This window comes from Mandrillus leucophaeus, unplaced genomic scaffold (assembly GCF_000951045.1).
Source record: "Mandrillus leucophaeus isolate KB7577 unplaced genomic scaffold, Mleu.le_1.0 Scaffold255, whole genome shotgun sequence".
NCBI lineage: Eukaryota > Metazoa > Chordata > Mammalia > Primates > Cercopithecidae > Mandrillus > Mandrillus leucophaeus.
The window spans coordinates 1,993,328-2,011,837 of record NW_012102643.1 but is presented as its reverse complement, the minus strand read 5'-3'; the positions used below and the strand labels follow the sequence as shown (position 1 = coordinate 2,011,837).

Genomic DNA, 18,510 nt, shown 5'->3' with positions numbered 1-18,510 from the left:
AGAGGAGGTGACATTTAAACTTAAGAAAGGAGAAGAAAAGGAAGGAACATCAAGATCAATGAGACAAACTGTAAGGAAAAAAGATTGTGTGTCTGGGAAGTGGGGAGAGGTTGAAGCCAGTGTGCATGGGAGGACATGGCAGGAAGTTAGTGTAGAAAGAGAGGTTGGGGCTGAGTGGGGAAGGGTATGAGGCTCCAGGCCTCCTTGTGTTGGGATCAGAATCAGAGGAGTAAGTGATTTTAACCAGATAAGGATCAAGACATTCTCTACTTTGTTCTCCCATCTGTTTTGCTGGCTCTTGGGTTTTCCAAATTTCTGCTTGGGTTCTTTTCTGAGTTTCTTAGTTCCCTTTGATAAATTCCCACCCGATACTGGTGAGCTAAAGGGAAAGCTTTTTGTCCATGGTTAGGCCTGGGAATCCCAGTTAGAGAGCCCTGTCATCTTATGGAGATGGGTTGCTACCCAGGATGGTGTGGGAATGAGCAGGCAAGTCTACTGGATCCCTTCAGCCTCATTACTCTATAGTTCTGCGTTTATTCAACAAATACCCATTCAGCATCTGGCAGATGTTCAGACTCTGTGTGGGTGTCAGGTTACAAAGATAAAGGAGACACTGTTCCTCCTCTCCGCAATTCCGGGTTAGAAGTGAGGGATGGCCTGATTCAAAGGCAATTGAGTGCAAATTCCTTGTCCCTTAGGAATCAGCAACATGGCTGACCCACAGCCAAAGCCAACAGGCCCTCTGTACCCTGTATTCTAGGGAGCCAGATAGTTTCCCTCCAGGTTTACTAAACGAGGCAGAACTGGCTCTATACCCACAGCCCCAAATCCCCATTTTCTCTTCCTTGTCCATACAGCAATCTTGGGGAGGGAGGAGATCCTTGGTTTTATTGAGTAGGCTGGTGTTTATAGCAGAAGGCAATTTCTCCCCTCTCTGTTAAAGGTGGGGTGGCAGAAATTCAAAGGAAGTCCCTTGTGGAGATTGAGAGATGACTGCAAGCATGGGGTTCTGGGATGCTGTTCCCTGATGGGGGGTAGACTGTGGGCAGTGGACTGTGCCTCTCTGAGCAGGGGAGTGGAGAGGTGAGAAGAGGCGCATTGTGGTGTAGCTGACTGGATGCGTGAGCTTCTCTAGGTCAAGTGGACATTGCAGTAATTGGCTGGAGCACTTTTCTGGTGGCCTACTCAAACAGGTTGACTGCTGGGCAAGAGGGTCAGGACAGTGGCAGGCCCCAGGTGGTGGGGTGAGGTAGGAGAGGTCAAACCTGGGCTGGATGACCCTGTCAGAACTGTGCAGTGGAGAAGCCACTGAGGAACTTACTCATTTGCCCATGAGAAACCATATATGGACACAGGGTCGGGGTGGGGGTGGTAGGGTATGTCTTCTAATCAGACCATCCCCCCACCTCCACCAAGTCCTTTTCCTCCTAGCAGACAGAGTCCTGGCTCAAGTCAACTCTTGAATGAGTAAAAGAGAAGATAAAATAAGATTTAAATTGAGTTTGAGAATAAAGCTCTAAAGGATGGAGGTTTAACAACAGAAAGTGATCCAAAGTAATGCAGTCTGCCCAAAATGTCATTAAGGGATGGAAAAGGGAGATTCAACACAGCATGACTGAAGGCAGAGATTAGGGGAGAAAATCTTCATTATTATGCCCCACGGAGTTGAATTGCCTCAATACACTGGCTCCACAAGTAAACAGAATAATTGAAATACAGCGTGGTCGGGCTACAGTCTTGCTTGGGTAAAGCTGCCCCAGGTTCTGAGAGAGCACAGGGGGATAGGCTGGTTGTTAGAGAGAGATTTCCAGAGGAGGGTCGCCTGAGATGGACCGTGAAGGGTGAGAAAGAGTTGGCCAGGTGAAAGGAGAGTGGCAGTGGGAAGGGAGCTCTCCAGGCAGAGATGACAGCGTGGGACATCTAGGGAGTGGGGCTGGAGCATGAAGGGGAAGACAGGAAGGATGCTTAGAGATGTAGACCAGGAGGCCCATGGCCTTGCAGCTCTGCAAGTTTAAAGAGTGAGGGCCCTGGAGAGCCACTTTAAGCCTTGGAGCAACACAATTGGATCTGCATATTGGACAGAACACTCTGGATGCCAGATTCTGGCAGCGCTGTGGACACTGGACCTCTAGGCGTGCTCCTCACCCATTCACCTGGCCCTGTGAACCCACCTCCCTACAAAGGCCATTTCATCTCTGTGTTTCCAAAAGCCTGGCTCCCTACTCTTTTGAATGTCCTTTGCTCCATTCCTATTGCTGAACCCTTCATTGTTCCCTTTTTGATTGGCCTCCAAATATTGCCGCTTTCCCTTAAATCATCTTCTTGCTTTCCTCCTCCAGCACACTCTTCTCAGCTCAGCAAGATTCTAGGCCTTCTCTGGGCCTGTGCCCGCCAGCACATGCCTCCTCAGGATATGTGTGTACTAAAATATCTTTCCTTTGTCTTATCTGGTCTTCGCCCCATGGGGCAACCTGAAGGCTAACATTTATTCCTTCACACATTAATTTAAGCTGCTTTAATTGCTGCTATGATATGTTTTATATAATATAATTAATGTTTTAATTCTGTGTACTTGCTTCCCCAGGCAGTTTTGTGAAAGGCCCAATTTTGGAATCAAGCAAATAAAGAATAAGTAATGGCTGAAATCATTATAGTAACGCCCCTCTCCCAAAGGATTTAAAACCGTACTTGTTTTTTTCAAAGTGTGTTAAAAAGGGAAAAGATATTTTAATCTTCTCTTTATCCTGGGCATGTTTGGGTGGCTTTAATGAAGTTCCCTGGACCCTGATTTCAAGAGTTTCTGGCCTTTTGGTATCTGACCACCATCCTCAAGAGGCCACTGCAGCTTGAGGTCTGTGTTGAGATTACCAGCTTCACACCCCCTGCCACCAACTCTTTTTCATGATGGAGGCTGTACTTAGGATGAGAAGTTGCTGAATCCACTCATTCATTTATTCATTCATTTGACACCTGTATGTTGGTGTCCTATTATGTACCTAGGACTGGGAAAGATCCAGTCCTGCCCTCAGGGAGCTCACAGTCAAATGGGACCAGGCAGAAGGAGTTATGGTCTGGCATGCTAAATGCTGTGGCAACATGGGGGAGGAGGTGGGGTGGGGTAGAGTACCTACCTCTGTCTCAGGGAGTTGGGGAAGGTTTAAGAGGAGGTGACATTTAAACTTAAGAAAGGAGAAGAAAAGGAAGGAACATCAAGATCAATGAGACAAACTGTAAGGAAAAAAGATTGTGTGTCTGGGAAGTGGGGAGAGGTTGAAGCCAGTGTGCATGGGAGGACATGGCAGGAAGTTAGTGTAGAAAGAGAGGTTGGGGCTGAGTGGGGAAGGGTATGCTCTGGCAGGATAAGGAGTTTGGATCATCCTGAGGGTGTAGGGAAACCCAAAGAGGTTTTTATGCAGGAAAGTGTCCCAGTCGATCAGATCTGGAGTTTATCAAGAGAATTGCAGCAGTGTAAAGAGTTGCCTGGCACATAGTAGATGCTCAATACGTCCTGTGGAATGAGGGAGGCTGTTGGGACGGTCCAGATGAAAGATGGCGGCCTTTGAATTAGGACAGTGGCAGAGGTGACAGAAAATAGGGGATGGATCCTAGAGGCAGAATCCACAAGATGCAAATGTGCCCTTAACAGCAGAAGCCACAAGAATGGGATTAGAAGCGTCCTCCCCTTCCATCTTCCCTGATCTGTGTGGTCTGACCTCTTGGCCTGTTCCAGAAATTGAGAGCTTGGAGGGTCATCATCCCAACCGTTGTCTAGTTCAAGCTCCTAAGTTTTCCTTGTAGAAAAATTCAGGCCTAAGGGAACACAGTCCTTCAGAGGCAGAGCCTCCACCAGAACCCAGGTGTTCCATGCTGCAAAGCAGAGTGTTAACACTGGTTCAAGAACATCTTGAGGGCCGGGCGTGGTGGCTCATACCTGTAATCTCAGCACTTTGGCAGGCCAAGGCACGCGGATCACCTGAGGTCAGGAGTTCGAGACCAGCCTGGCCAACATGGAGAAACCCCGTCTCTACTACAAATACAAAAATTAGCTAGGCATGGTGGTGCCTGCCTGTAATCCCAGCTACTCAGGAGGTTGAGGCAGGAGAATCGGTTGAACCCAGGAGGCAGAGGTTGTAGTGAGCCAAGATCACGCCACTGCACTCCAGCCTGGGCAACACAGCGAGACTCCATCAAAACAAACAAACAAAAAACACCTTAAAAAAAAAAAAAGTCTTCAGAGGTCATGAACCCAGGAAATGTAGGCACAAGTGTGTGTGTTTCTGCAAAATGAGAGGGTCCCAAGTTTCCTAACATTCTTAAAGTGTTTTATAATGCCACAAAAGGCTGGCCCACTCTTTTTTTTTTTTTTTTTTTTTAGATGGGGTTTTGCACTGTCACCCAGGCTGAACTGCAGTGCTGCAATTATTGCAATCATGGCTCACTGCAACCTTGACCTCCTGGCCTCAAGCGATCCTCCTGCCTCAGCCTCCTGAGTAGCTGGGACTACAGGTGTTTGCCACCATGCCTGGCTAACTTTTAAAACTTTTTTTTTTTTGGTAGAGATGGGGGTCTTGCCATGTTGCCGAGGTGGTCTTGAACTCCTGGCCTCAAACAATCTCCCTTTTTAGCCTTCCAAAGTGTTAGATTATAGGCGTAAACCACGGCGCCCGGCCTCCACCTTTTTTTTTTTCTTGCTCTGCCTTCCAGACTGGAGTGCAGTGGCACGATCTCGGCTCATTGCAATCTCTACCTCCCCGGTTCAAGAGATTCTCCTGCCTCAGCCTCCCGAGTAGCTGGGATTACAGGCGAACGCCACTACATCCGGTTAATTTTTGTATTTTTAGTAGAGATGGGGTTTTACTAATTTGGCCAGGTTGATCTCGAATTCCTGACCTCAAGTGATCTGCCCACCTCGGCCTCCTAAAGTGCTGGATTACGGGCGTGAGCCACCGCGCCCGGTCCCTACTCTTAATAAATGCTTGTCTCCATGTGCTGGGTGGGAGGTGGGATGGAATGGAATGAGGTGAGGACGCACGGATGCATGGATGGATGCATGGGAAGTTGAGACGACGCGCCCACACGAGGGAATTTCCTTTGAAGGAGTGAAATTATGAGTTGGGAAACTCTTTTCCTTGAAACGCCTCCCCATACCCCAGCTGTGGCCTTCCCGTTTTCTGCGTGGTAGTCGGGGGAACTTCCTCAGGTCTCTCCGCAGTGGAGACCCTTTCGGTTTTGCGAGGATACCTAGAGGCAGCGGAGAGTGGGGCAGGGAGGGGAAAACCGTGAGGGTCCCTGTGGCGGGCCCCAGCACGCATGGGATCTCTCTCCGCTCCCTGGAAGCAGGCTAGCTCCTGGCCTGCCTCGGCTTGGCCTTTGTGGGAGGGACCTGGGGGCAAAGAAGAATGGCTGTCTCTGGGACCATGCCTCCTCCCCTAAGGAGGAGGACGCAAGACGCGTCCCTAAACTCCCGGGGGGAATTAGACTTTTGGGAATGTTCTGGGGAAATCCCTGCGCGGTGAATTGCTGGGGGCTCCGCCCCCCGATAGGTGGACCGCGATTGGTCTTTGAAGACCCCGCCTCTTTCCTGGGCGGGGCCAAGGCAGGGGCAGGGGAGTCAGCAGAGGCCTCACTCGGGAGCCCAGTGGTCCTGCCGTCTGGTCTCAGCTCGCCATGGTTCGTCTGCCTCTGCAGTGCGTCCTCTGGGGCTGCTTGCTGACCGCTGTGAGTTGTTTTTGCCCCCACCCGACGGGATTTGGGAGTGGGGAATGAGAAGGAAGGGGAAGCAAAACTTCGGGGGAGAGACCTTCCTGGCTGATTTTTGTGGGGGCAGGAGGGTGGGTGGGAGCTGGGCAAGGTGCCCCCGCTCCAGGCTGAATGGGGTGGGCTGCCTCTCTCTTCTCCGGGGCTGGGGTCCCGGGTGGCCTACAGGGGTCGCACAGGGAAGGCACCGGCTGCACAAGCGTGCCTAGACTGCGTGGATGGGTTTAGGGAGTCTCGGAGGCTGGCCACACAGAGACTGGTAGGGGGTTCAGAGGGCGGGAAGTGAGGCGGACCAAGGGAAGGGGCGGGTCTGGCCCGTTTCCTGTCCCCTTCTTATTGTGGACAGATGCCAGCCTCTGTAAGTGGTTATCATCTCCTTGCCAGCTGGGGCTGCCTTCTTCCAGGGCATCTTGTGGGAAAAGAGATGGGTGCAGAGACCCAGGTACTTTTTTGAGACGACAAGGAGCTTTTAACATCGCCCCCCGCCCTGAACCCTATCTTGGGTGTTCCAACCTAGAAGGAATCCCCAGGGCTGTGCCTTTTTCTCCTGAATTTAAGATGACATAAATTCAGGGGACCCCTGGGGGAGATGAACAGTTTATGGGACCCAATAAAGGGTTAGGAGACCAGGGTTCTGGTTGGCTTTGACCAGGGCTGGTGGTCAGAGGGCTGGAGAAACCAGGGGTTTCTCCAGGCATCAGAAGGGCTCGGAGCCAACCAAGCATATCTCCGGGATTTTCAGAAGCCTACACTTGACTTACTTTTTGTTTAAATGTATTTTTGTAGTTCCTCATTCTGGAGGCTGGGAATCCCCCAAGTACCTGACTCCCTCATCCCAGCCCCTCTGGCCTCCCCCTACTTTTGAAGGCTGTAGATTCCGGCATGAAGCCTGGGCAGGAATGATCCATGGTGTGGGGGTCGGCAGTAAGGGAAGAGAGGGAGTGGGGAGGCTGCTTTGGTCCCACAGCTTTCACTTTCACCTGAAGCAATGGCTCTTAGGGAGCAGGGAGGCAGGGGGAGGGTGGAGCTGGAAAAGAGGTAAAGGGGGGCCCTTGTGGTAGGAGTGGAGGAAAAGCCAGAGGAGGTGGGGTGAAGGGTGTGACCCAGGCTTCTCAAGAGCGGAGTCTGCCCTCATAACTCCCAACTTTGGCTCCAGGTAGAGGTTGGGCTGTGACAATGTCAGAAGCTATCTATTGAGGGCTTCTTGTGTGTCAGGCTCTAAGCCAAACACTGCCTGTTTTCTTTGTCTGATTTCCCACAACTCCCCCATTATACAGACTGGCAAACTGAGGCTCAGAAAGGGGGATTGTCTCGCCAAAGGTCTCATAGCTAGCTAATGGAAGAACCTGGGTGTGAATCTACATCTGCATGATTCCTGAGCCTGCCTCTCAGATAGTGAGAGTCTTCAAGCTCTGGTCCTGAGCTCTTTTGTGGCAGAAGGACCAGACCTACGGGGAGTGAGAACTGGAGATTGACAGGCTTTTAGAGGAGGGCTATATTTCTCATGTGTTTGAAGATGGTATCAAGGACTTTCCTATCTTTGGGAGTGTGGGAGCTCCACGTTCACAGGATGGTGTCTTGCGATGAGCTGGTGGGGGGCAGTGGCTTTTTCTATTTCCTTTCCCATTTTGGGTAAGACACATTTCTGTAAGTAATTTGCTGAGATACCCAGGTTGAATGAGAGCCACCAGTTAGGTAGGATTCTGAACAGCCAGCCAGGTAGCCGGGGTGCCGGCCATATATCATGCAAGCAGATACAAATGAATGATGATTAAAATTGCTGTTTAATGAGCACCTACTATGTTCCCGACACTGTGCCAGGCCATATACATGTATTCTTTCTTATCTTCACAGTCCAACCTGCAGGGCAGGCATTATTACTCCCATTTTAGAGACAGGGAAACTGAGGCTAAGAGAAGCAAAATAACAAAGTGTTACAAAGTCAAAGTCAGGACTGGAGTCTAAAGCTGTCTGACTCTCAAACTTGTGTTCTTTTCCCTGGCTGTTCCCAAAGTGTGGGACGATTTTAAGGAGCACATGGACATATAATTAAACACATACTCACTTTACAGTTCTTTTAAAAATCTTTCTCATTTTTTCAAAGAGGAAGTCTCTGGAGCTAGAATAGAGTTAATGCCTCTCAAAGCCTTGCTAATCCTCCTTTTAAAACAAAAATCAAGAGCAGGCCTGGGGTGGAGGGCCTTCAGCAAGCAAAGCAACCAGCTGGGGTTTAATAACCTTGTTTTGCTTCCTCATAATTTATTTTTAGGGTTACCTTTTATTTATGAGAAGTGATACTGGTTCTTGTCTCTTGGCGATGATGTAAGGTTTACATTTAAGGTAAATGTACTGGCCAGGCATGGTGGCTCACGCCTGTAATCCCAGCATTTTGGGAGGCCAAGGCAGTCAGATCACTTGAGGTCAGGAGTTTGAGATCAGCCTGGTCAACCTGGTGAAACCGCATCCCTACTAAAAATACACAAATTAGCCAGGCATAGTGGTGCACACCTGTAATGCCGCTACTCAGGAGGCTTAGACTGGAGAATTGCTTGAATCCGGGAGGTAGAGGTTGCAGTGCGCTGAGATGGTGCCATTGCACTCCAGCCTGGGTGATGGAGCGAGACCCTGTCTGAAAAAATAAAAGAAAATAAAAGTATTGAAATTAACAAGAAGTAATTAATAGCATGGGTGGTACCTGGATGTAGTAAAATGGTGAAGATGAAACACAAATTGATGGAGAGAGGGAGCATTGAGACTTGAGTTCTCATTTGGACTCTGTCACTGTGAAACTCTGGGCAAGTGACCCTCCTCTTTGGTGCTCAGTCTCAACTATCTGTAAAATGAAAGAGTGTGAGTTTACCCTTCCAGCTTTACATTCTAGCATTTTATGAGGGAAGGGCTGGATGAACAGATGATGAGGAGTTGAAGGAAGAAAACATGATGGGTCTTGGAAAGGAGCAGGAAGGGAAGCAGAAGAATAGGAGGAAGAGGCCAAGTGCTAAACATAGCCCCAAACAGCACTAGGGCCAGCTGAAGTCAGCTAGCTTCAGGACTCCAGGGGAGCTGCTGGAGTCCCCATATCCAATGGGATCTTTGGGAAGAGGAATGACTCAGGCATCAAGCCCAAAGGAATTCTGTTCAGTTCAGAGAATGTGTGAGTTTCCAGTACCACTGCTTTGTAAAATATCAAAATGATTCTCTGGGTGCAATTATAATCAGGCAATTTACTTGAAAACAAACATTCCAAATATCATGCAGATTCCACTTTCTGTTTTGACTTGCACTTCAGTTTGCAGCCTCTGTCCTGGATGACTTTTACCTTTCTGCTGAAGAGGCTACAGCGGAGATTTCAAGATCCCTTCAAATTGCACCATTCTGTTTTTAGGTCTATCCAGAACCACCCACTGCATGCAGAGAAAAACAGTACCTAATAAACAGTCAGTGCTGTTCTTTGTGCCAGCCAGGTGAGATGCCAACCCTCTAGCCCCATCATGGAGCCCCCCTTTGCTTTGGTGGCAGACGCAGACCCCGTGTGTTAACTGTAAACTCAAATCTGAAACAACCCACTTCCCAGTCCTGCTTCACTGTCAGAATGTTCTGGGTTCCCTCTCTACCAGGTAAACCTCTGTCTACCCTGAACTAGGGATCCCAGCTCCTCCATCTTCCTTGCCTGACTATGAAGGGTCCAAGACTTTCATCTTTGAATCCCCTACCCTAAAGCCTGGCCTGATCATTGTGTGGTTAGTGTCTGACTCATGGAGTTGGCCAGAGCCCTCCCTCATTTCCTGATGTTTTCCAGGACAGAAACTGGTGAGTGACTGCACAGAGTTCACCGAAACAGAATGCCTTCCTTGCGGTGAAAGCGAATTCCTAGACACCTGGAATAGAGAGACACGCTGCCACCAGCACAAATACTGCGACCCCAGTGCGTGGGCTGCTGGGAAAGGGACGCTTGGGAGCCGGGTTGATATTGCAGCTGATATTCCCAACAATGCAACCATTCTAATTTTATGTAGCCAGGGTTTGTTCTGATTGGTTGGAGTCCGGCTTGTACTGGTCATTAAATGATTTGATTGCCATCTCTACTTGGAAGAGGGTCTGAGGAAGAAAGAGCAGGCAATGTGGGGAGTGAGGCTCAGACTATGGTCCAGTGGGGTGTTCCCATCCTTCCTGCCCTTCTCTTCTCAGACCTAGGGCTTCGGGTCCAGCAGAAGGGCACCTCAGAAACAGATACCATCTGCACCTGTGAAGAAGGCCTGCACTGTACGAGTAAGTCCTGTGAGAGCTGTGTCCCGCATCGCTCATGCTCGCCTGGCTTTGGGGTCAAGCAGATTGGTAAGTGGCTCATCTGGGAATCAGTTTTGGAGGTGGGACAGAGGAGCTTAGGGCTCAGGGTGAGGGGCTGGGCAGTGGGCACTTAGCTCCAGAGGCAGAGGAAGCGGAGGCTCCAACCTATGTCGGCATCCCCACTGGAGTGAGCTGCAGATGGGACCTTGTTCATTCTGCCTCCTGCCATGGGCATCTGCCTTTGAAGGGCAATGGGAGAAATCCTCCTGGGGACTGCAGCTGTTGGGGGCAGCACCACATCAGGGGAAAAGTGTTCAAGGCAGGAGCTCTTCCCGTCCTGCCTGGCCACTGGCTCCCTTGTGAGTTTGACAGGTGGTCCACTGTGATGGTTAATGTCCCCCTCCCCACCCACTCCCAGCTACAGGGGTTTCTGATACCATCTGTGAGCCCTGCCCGGTCGGCTTCTTCTCCAATGTGTCATCTGCTTTTGAAAAGTGTCGCCCTTGGACAAGGTATAAGCACTCATCGCTTGTGTTTCCTGCTCTAAGAGTGGCATGGAGCTGCCTCCATTCTCCAGCCACCTGTCCTGTCCCCACTCCCAGAGGTCCACACGTACTCATGCACTTGTGAAGCATCTGCAGAGTGGCCTCATGGCCAACCAGATGGGCACGTTTCCACATTTCTCTTGCCTGCTCTCTCTTTGAGGTAATAGACACTGTTGACCTCTCGCTTCACGAGAGCCTCCTATTCTGGGAGTATTGGGACACTTATCTTAGCTTTCCTTCTGCCCCTCCTGCTTCTTCTCAGTTTTCCTCCTCTTGCTTTCACCTTACCTGGCTTTCTAGGGCTTTCTGGGCTCTGGCTGCTCACCCTGAGGGCCTCCCTCTCTTACATCCAGCTCCAAACCCACACCTGGTCCTGCCCTCTGACTGTCTACATGTTTTGGGAACATACTCACTGTCTCCACTGTTGTCACTTTAGTTTGGGCTTCATCACTGTGGTCTGGGTGATGCCTTTTCTGCCTCCTGGCCTCCCTGCTTCTGCTCTCTCCCCTCCAGCTGGTTCTCTCTTCATCCTATGGCCAACATGAATGTTCGACAGTTTCTTTCAGGTCATAACACTCTCCTATTTGAGATGCTTCCTATCTTTCTGTTGGAACCAAGACTCCTTAGCATGGCATCAGACCTTCCTGCTGCATTCCTGATCCCTTTCCTGCATCGCACAGCTTCGTGCTACTTGCAATCCTCTGAACACACTGTTCATTCTCTTCCGTCAAACTCATCTGCCTGGAATACCTTAAACACGGGCGGCAAGCCAGGTATGGTGGCTCACGCCTGTAATCCCAGCACTTTGGGAGGCCAAGGTGGGTGGATCACTTGAGGTCAGGAGTTCAAGACCAGCCAGCCCAACATGGTGAAAACCCATCTCTACTAAAAATATGAAAAAATTAGCTGGGTGTGGTGGTGGGCGCCTGTAATCCCAGCTACTTGGCAGGCTGAGGCAGGAGAATCGCTTGAACCCGGGAGGTGGAGGTTGCAGTGAGCCGAGATAGCGCCACTGCACTCCAGCCTAGGCAACAGAGCGACATTCTGTCTCAAAAAACAAACACCTGCCCCATTCACTTTTGGCATTTGATTTTTAAAAATGGGCAAGATAGGCACATGGGACAGAAGGCACAAAAGAGCCAGAGCAATGTCTTTTTCCCATCCCTGCCCCTTAGCCTCCCAGTTATCTCTGGAGGGAGCCATTGTTCCTTGCATATCCTTCCAGAGATTCTACATATAAACAAACCAACACACAACACACACACACACACACACACACACACACACACACAATCTCCCTCCTTTTACTTTTGCACAAATAGGAGTATACCATATACATTTTATTTGTTAACTGCCTTTCCCTAATAGATTGAAAATTCCTTAAATGTAGAGACTTGGCCTTTTTTTTCCTTCCGTTGATACATCCCCTATTCCTAGAACAGTACCTGATGCATAGTAGGTGCTCAAATTTTTACTGATAAATGTTGACTGATAACTGGAGGCCCCAGTGGTATAGTATTAATGGAACCAGTGCACTGGCTTACAAATCTGATTACAGTTCAGTAAGTGTGTGACCCTCACGGAGCCTCAGTCTCCTCATCTGGAAAATGGGAATGACTTTCATTTCACAAGGCTTGAGCTAAAAACATGTAAAGTGTATTGTAAACTACTGAATGCTCTACTCATGTAAGACTAAAGTAGGCTGGGCGCGGTGGCTCACACCTGTAATCCCAGCACTTTGGGAGGCCAGGCGGGCGGATCATGAGGTCAAGAGATGGAGACCATCCTGGCTAATATGGTGAAACCCTGTCTCTACTAAAAGTACAAAAATTAGCTGGGCATGGTGGCGTGCGTCTGTAGTCCCAGCTACTCGGGAGGCGGAGGCAGGAGAATCACTTGAACCTGGGAGGCGGAGGCTGCAGTTAGGCCGAGATCATGCCACTGCATTCCAGCCAGTCGGGCGAAAGAGCGAGACTCCGTCTCAAAAAATAAATAAATAAAAATTTAAAAAAGGCTAAAGTATATGCTTTCTTCAAAGCTTCTCTCTCTTTCTCCCACCTTAGATGATTTTTCCTTTGCAACGTCCTGTGTCCATTCTGCTCTACTCTTCCTGGGGCCACCTGGACCAGGTCTTCATCATCTCATATCTAGATGCTTGCTGTGCCTCCTGACTGGCCACTCTTCTGTAATTTCTCCTCCTCTGAGCTCTCCAGGCAGCTGAATCCTCTCACTAGTGAAGTCGCCTGGTTGGATGCTGATGAGACTGACCAGCTGAATCCAGTCGAAAACTTCACGCCTGCCAGTGATCTGGTTCTAAAGACACAATTTTCCATAGTTTCCTAACACCATCCTGCATGCCACCTGCCTGATTTCCCCACATCACATGGTCCCACTTAGCAGGACTACACTGCTGATCCAAATTTTACATCCTTTAGGGCCCACTCAGGTCTTATGTCTGCGGGGAAGTCTGTCTGGAAGACCCTTAAACCAGAGGTTCGCAACAGGGGGCAGTTTTGTTCCCTGTGGAATGTTTGCCAATGTCTGGACACATTTCATTTGTCACAAATGGAGAGGGGGATGCTACAGGGATCTGGCAGATAGAGGCCAGGGATGCTGCTGAACATCTGCAATGCACAGGACAGCCCCCGCCCCCCTGACCCAGTAAAGAATGATCCAGCCCAAATGTCACTGGTGCTGAGGTTGAGTAACGCTATCTTAAGCTGAACTCATCATCTCTCCATTCCAGCCTTGGTGGATTCTGTTTCCTCGGAACCATTCCCATCTCACTTTAGCCTGCCTAGATCACAAAGCATGGCACTCATTATAGACTCCCCTATTTATTACTCCTTCAAGATGTGCAATAATCTTTTCTCTGCACTTTTAAGTTCTGTAAGAACAGAGTCTGTGTCATTCCTATAATAACCAGCATAGGATGTTGCACGTATTGTGTGTTCAGTGAACCTGGATTTGTTGATTGTTGACTGACTCATTCTAGAGTTAGAAATCTTATGCTTGGGGAAACTTAATATCTCTTTCTTTCTCTGTGTGTGTGCATTTGTGCACGTGTCTGCGCATAGCTGTGAGACCAAAGACCTGGTTGTGCAACAGGCAGGCACAAACAAGACTGATGTTGTCTGTGGTGAGTCCTGGACAATGGGCCCTGGAAAAAGCCTAGGAAAGTGGGAACTGAAGGGGGAGATGAGGCACACAGGAACACTGGATGGGAAAAGGGGGAGGAGAGGCAGTTTGGGGGTGCGGTATCACAGCTCTGCCACTTATCTTGGGAGCCTGGGCAAATCACTTCCCCTCTCTTAGCCTCAGTTTCTTCATCTGTAAAATGGGATGATAACACTACTTCCTTAGTAGGTTTTGATTTTAGAGTGAGAAGGTTGGCCTACAGCAAAGATCAGATAATATAAATCAGTGAAAAAGGTCAGGAGTAAGAAAAATACATTCTATTTGCTTTTTCTCAAACTGTACTTTCCTGTTTGTAGGGCTCGGACTAGAGTGAGGTGAGCAAGGCACTTGCCCTTGGGCACAATATTTAAGAAGGTGCCATAAAAGTGTAGTAATCAAGGTAAATTCATTTTGATGCAATATTTTTAAAAATAAAAATTAATGCAAATAAATCTATGATGAGCAAGAGAGCAACATTTTAAATAAAGAACAGGATCCGACTCAGTGTTTGCATGACCCTGCCTCGCTCACCTCACCCTAATCCTGGCCCTGGTTCCAATGAAACGAATGGGCAGCCAGCCTGCAGGCCATAGTTTGCTGACTTGGTGTCTGCCTGATGATTTTCAAAATATGGCATTAAAAGAGTGTTTATCTTGATGACTGAGCGTTTTGGACATCCCTTTCAATTTTATCCTGAAACAATTTCATCCCTTGCCTCACCCTAGTCTCCGCCCCCCCTTTTGGTCTTTCTTTTGTTTTTCCCACTTAGAAAAAAAATTTGGCACAAGAAATACTTTACCTTTCCCCTCCACTCTTCTATACCAAAAGCACCATGCAGACATGAATCATGCTAGACCTCAGCACTGGGCAGAGAGCGGGGAGTGGTGGGGAGCATTGTGAGCGGGTGGTGACAGCCGCCGCCACTCGCTTCAAGCTGATGGTTCCCAGGTGGGGAGGCTGCCCGGTGGAACCCGATCTTCCCAGTTTGTAAGATAAATTAGATGTCTATGTTTTAATATGTTATCTCCCAGTTTAAAAATGTCGGCAAGTATTTCCAAACATTAAAAAATGTTCCGGTTCCTTTAAAAACATCTGCCAGCCACATTTCCCCAAAGGCTGCGGTTTGAACCCTGTGATGTAGATGAGCTCTGACACTGGAGGATTCTGGAGTCTGACAAGTCACAGCAGGTTTAGGGTAGGGAGACCCTGCAGGTGAGGGGTACATGCTGAAGTCCCGATTTCTCCAGGTCCCCAGGATCGGCAGAGAGCCCTGGTGGTGATCCCCATCTGCTTGGGGATCCTGTTTGTCATCCTCCTCTTGGTGCTGGTCTTTATCAGTGAGTCCTCAGGTGGGGAGGTTATGGGGGAGTGAGGGGGGACCACCTGTTTCCTAATCTGGCCTCTCCAACTCCCCATCCTTTTTTTTTCCCTCTAGAAAAGGTGGCCAAGAAGCCAAACGATAAGGTAGGTCGCCCCTGAGAACTGGGACAGAGTTTTGACAAACTGGAAGGATGGCCTCACGATTGCCTATGGGGCAGTAAAACTGATTCAGAGTCTGTCCCTGCAGCCAGTGGGGTGGCAGCAGAATTGGGGACTGTCACCCCCACCCACCATGCTCCTTCCATCCGGAGCTCAGTCCCCCACAGAACTGCCCCTGGAACCACTGGCAGAGCCTAACACTGGCTGTTCTTCACTCCTTTCCTGGCATTCAATGCTTAGGGAGCTGCATCTTTGGGCCTTGGGGCTGGGTCAAATGGGTGGGAGCAAATGTGGCAGCCCCTTAAGCCCAGTGGCTCCCACTCTGGAAGCTCTTCGTCGCCCTTGGTATGGCCAGCAGGGGGCAGGAGGCACCCAAGGAATCAGCACTGACCCGCCGTCTGGGAAAGGGGAGAGGGCTCCGGGAAGGGATCTGCTTCCCAGGGAGGGGCTCCTCAGAGGCACAGCTGCCCCTGTTGCTGGGGGTGACCTCACACCTTGCCTCCCCAGGCCCCCCACCCCAAGCAGGAACCCCAGGAGATCAATTTTCCGGACGATCTTCCTGGCTCCAACCCTGCCGCTCCAGTGCAGGAGACTTTACATGGATGCCAACCGGTCACCCAGGAGGATGGCAAAGAGAGTCGCATCTCAGTGCAGGAGAGACAGTGAGGCTGCACACACCCAGGAGTGTGGCCATGTGGGCAAACAGGCACTTGACCAGAGAGCCTGGTGCTGCTGCTGCTGTGGCGTGAGGGTGAGGGACTGGCACTAACTGGGCACAGCTACCCCCTCCCGCCTGCACCCCTGCAGTTTGAGACAGGAGACCTGGCACCGGATGCAGAAACAGTTCACCTTGAACCTCTCACTTCACCCTGGAGCCCATCCAGTCTCCCAACTTGTATTAAAGGCAGAGGCAGAAGTTTGGTGGTGGTTGTGGGGGGTGTGGTTTAGTAATAACCACCAGACCTTCCGATCCAGCAGTTTGGTGCCCAGAGAGGCATCCTGGTGGCTTCCCTGCGCCCAGGAAGCCATAAACACAGATGCCCATTGCAGCATTGTTTGTGATAGTGAACAACTGGAAGCTGCTTAACTGTCCATCAGCAGGAGACTGGCTAAATAAAATTAGAATATATTTATACAACAGAATCTCAAAAACACTGTCGAGTAAGGAAAAAAAAAGCATGCTGCTGAATGATGGGTATGGAACTTTTTAAAAAAAATATATGCTTTTATGTATGTATATTGCCTGTGGATATATGTATAAATACAATATGCATCATATATTGATATAACAAGGGTTCCGGAAGGGCACACAGAAAACCCACAGCTTGAAGAGTGGTGACGTCTGGGGTGGGGAAGAAGGGTCGGGGGAGGGTTGGTTAAAGGGAGATTTGGCTTTCCCATAATGCTTCGTCTTTTTCCCAAAAGGAGAGTGAATTCACATAATGCTTATGTAATTAAAAAATCATCAAACATGTAAAAAGAAAAACGGGGGCGAACATGCTGGGTGACATGAGCTGTTTAACCTGCTGTCAGGCTCACGGAATGAGGGCATTTTCTGTAGATAAATAAGAATGTCCCCAGGCTGCTGCCCCTCCAGGGTGGTTTCCATGGGTGCTCACATGTGGTATCGAGATTGCAAAGTGCTCTTCCCATTTGATTCATGTTCACAAAAGTAGCCTTCCCAAGCAGGGCGGGCCTGCATCCCTCCCTCTTTTACAGAGGTGGAAATGAGGTCCAGAGAGGCGAAGTGACTTGCCTATAGTCACACAGCAGTGTCTGGTGGTGCCATGCTCAGAGCTCCTCACTCTGGGTCCTGAGCTCCTCCCAGGTCTGCCTACTGTCTGGAACCGACATCTGTAGTTCCTTCCCAGGGAGATCCTGGGTCGGTCACCACCTTCTGACCTCCTGTGGCTGCAGGAGCTACTGCTTCTCGGTCAGATGGTATCCCCTTCCCCCCAGCAGTATCTCAGGATAAAAATAAACCATCCTGTTCTCTTTTCCTGCTGAGCCAACTGAGGGGGAGCCTAGCCAGGAGGAGCGGCAGATGGAGTGGGAGCAGAGGGGAGGGGAGGGGAGGGGAGGAAGGTTGGAGGACAAGGAGGAGAAGGAAGAGCAATGCAAAGTGCCGTGGCACAAAGGTTCGAGGTGAGGTTTAACCCAGGGGTCTCAACCTTTCCCAGGAAAGAACCTGCTTTGGATTTCCCCAACACATCCTGCTGGCTGGAGGGTGTGGGGCGATGGGGGGCAAGGGGAGATACGGAGAGGGCTTATCCTGATGGAGGCTGTGAGGGCAGCTGGGAGCCAAGAGAGGGGCACCTGGCTTGGCAGGCTTCCCAGAAGAGCTTTAAGAACCATTTGGATGCACCAGGTGGAGGCCTTTGGTTTAGAAAGTGGAGCAAAGTGGTAGTGGTGGGGAAGGGGAACTTTGGGACCTAATTCTTATGTCTTACCTAGAGCCTAAGTGTGAGTGCTGTTCACTTCTATGGTGGTATGGTGGAAAGAGATCAAAGACCCACGCCTGCCACCTGTCATCTGTGTGACCTTGGATGAGTCACTTTCACTGCTTCACTTCTTATCTGACAAATGGTGACAATATCTGCAGCAGACGCTATTGATGCCCCCTGTGTTCTCTCCTAGGTCAGAGATTCTCAAATTTGAGTGTGGGTCAGGCACGGTGGCTCACGTCTGTAATTCCATCACTCTGGGAGGCCTAGGTGGGCAGATCACCTAAGGCCAGGAGTTCGAGACCAGCCTGACCAACAGGGCAAAACCCCGTCTCTATTAAAAATACAAAAATTATCTAGGCATGATGGCGGGTGCCTGTAATCCCAGCTACTTGGGAGGCTGAGGCAGGAGAATTGCTTGAACCCGGGAGGCGGGGGTTGCAGTGAGCTAAGATCATGCCACTGCACTCTATAGAGCCTGGGCAACAGAGCAAAACTCTGTCTAAAATAACAACAACAACAATAGCAACAACAACAACAACAAAACCTGAGCGTGTATCTGAGCCCCCTGCATGGTGGTTCTTGTTAAAGACTGTGGGGCCCCACCTCCCGTGTTTCTGATTCTGAGGGTCTGGGATGGAGATCAATAATCTGCATTCTGATAAGTTTCCCCAGTTGTATTGATGCTGCTGACCCAGGGTTCATACTTGGCCTTCATCTTTCTTCTTTTCCCTCCTTCTCTCTCTCTCTCTCTCTCTCTCTCTCTCTCTTTCTCTCTTTCTCTCTTTCTCTCTTTCTCTCTTTCTCTCTTTCTCTCTTTC

At 49.7% G+C, this 18,510-nt stretch overlaps 1 protein-coding gene across 3 annotated transcripts; it reads left to right on the top strand.

Moving 5' to 3' along the window:
• Window positions 1-5,583: 5,583 nt before the first annotated feature.
• On the top strand, window positions 5,584-16,512 carry CD40 (CD40 molecule, TNF receptor superfamily member 5). 3 transcript variants are annotated; one of them, XM_011983767.1, is made up of 9 exons: window positions 5,584-5,718; window positions 9,143-9,221; window positions 9,557-9,682; window positions 9,946-10,092; window positions 10,463-10,556; window positions 13,667-13,728; window positions 15,014-15,103; window positions 15,202-15,230; window positions 15,753-16,512. In XM_011983767.1, exons 1-9 carry the CDS (start codon window positions 5,668-5,670, stop codon window positions 15,909-15,911), a joined length of 837 nt encoding a protein of 278 aa, XP_011839157.1. In that variant the 5' UTR covers window positions 5,584-5,667; the 3' UTR covers window positions 15,912-16,512. The 3 variants fall into 3 exon arrangements, with proteins under 3 accessions (XP_011839157.1, XP_011839158.1, XP_011839159.1); XM_011983768.1 differs by having other exon boundaries at window positions 13,667-13,768; XM_011983769.1 differs by lacking the exon at window positions 13,667-13,728.
• The last annotated feature ends 1,998 nt before the right edge of the window (window positions 16,513-18,510 follow it).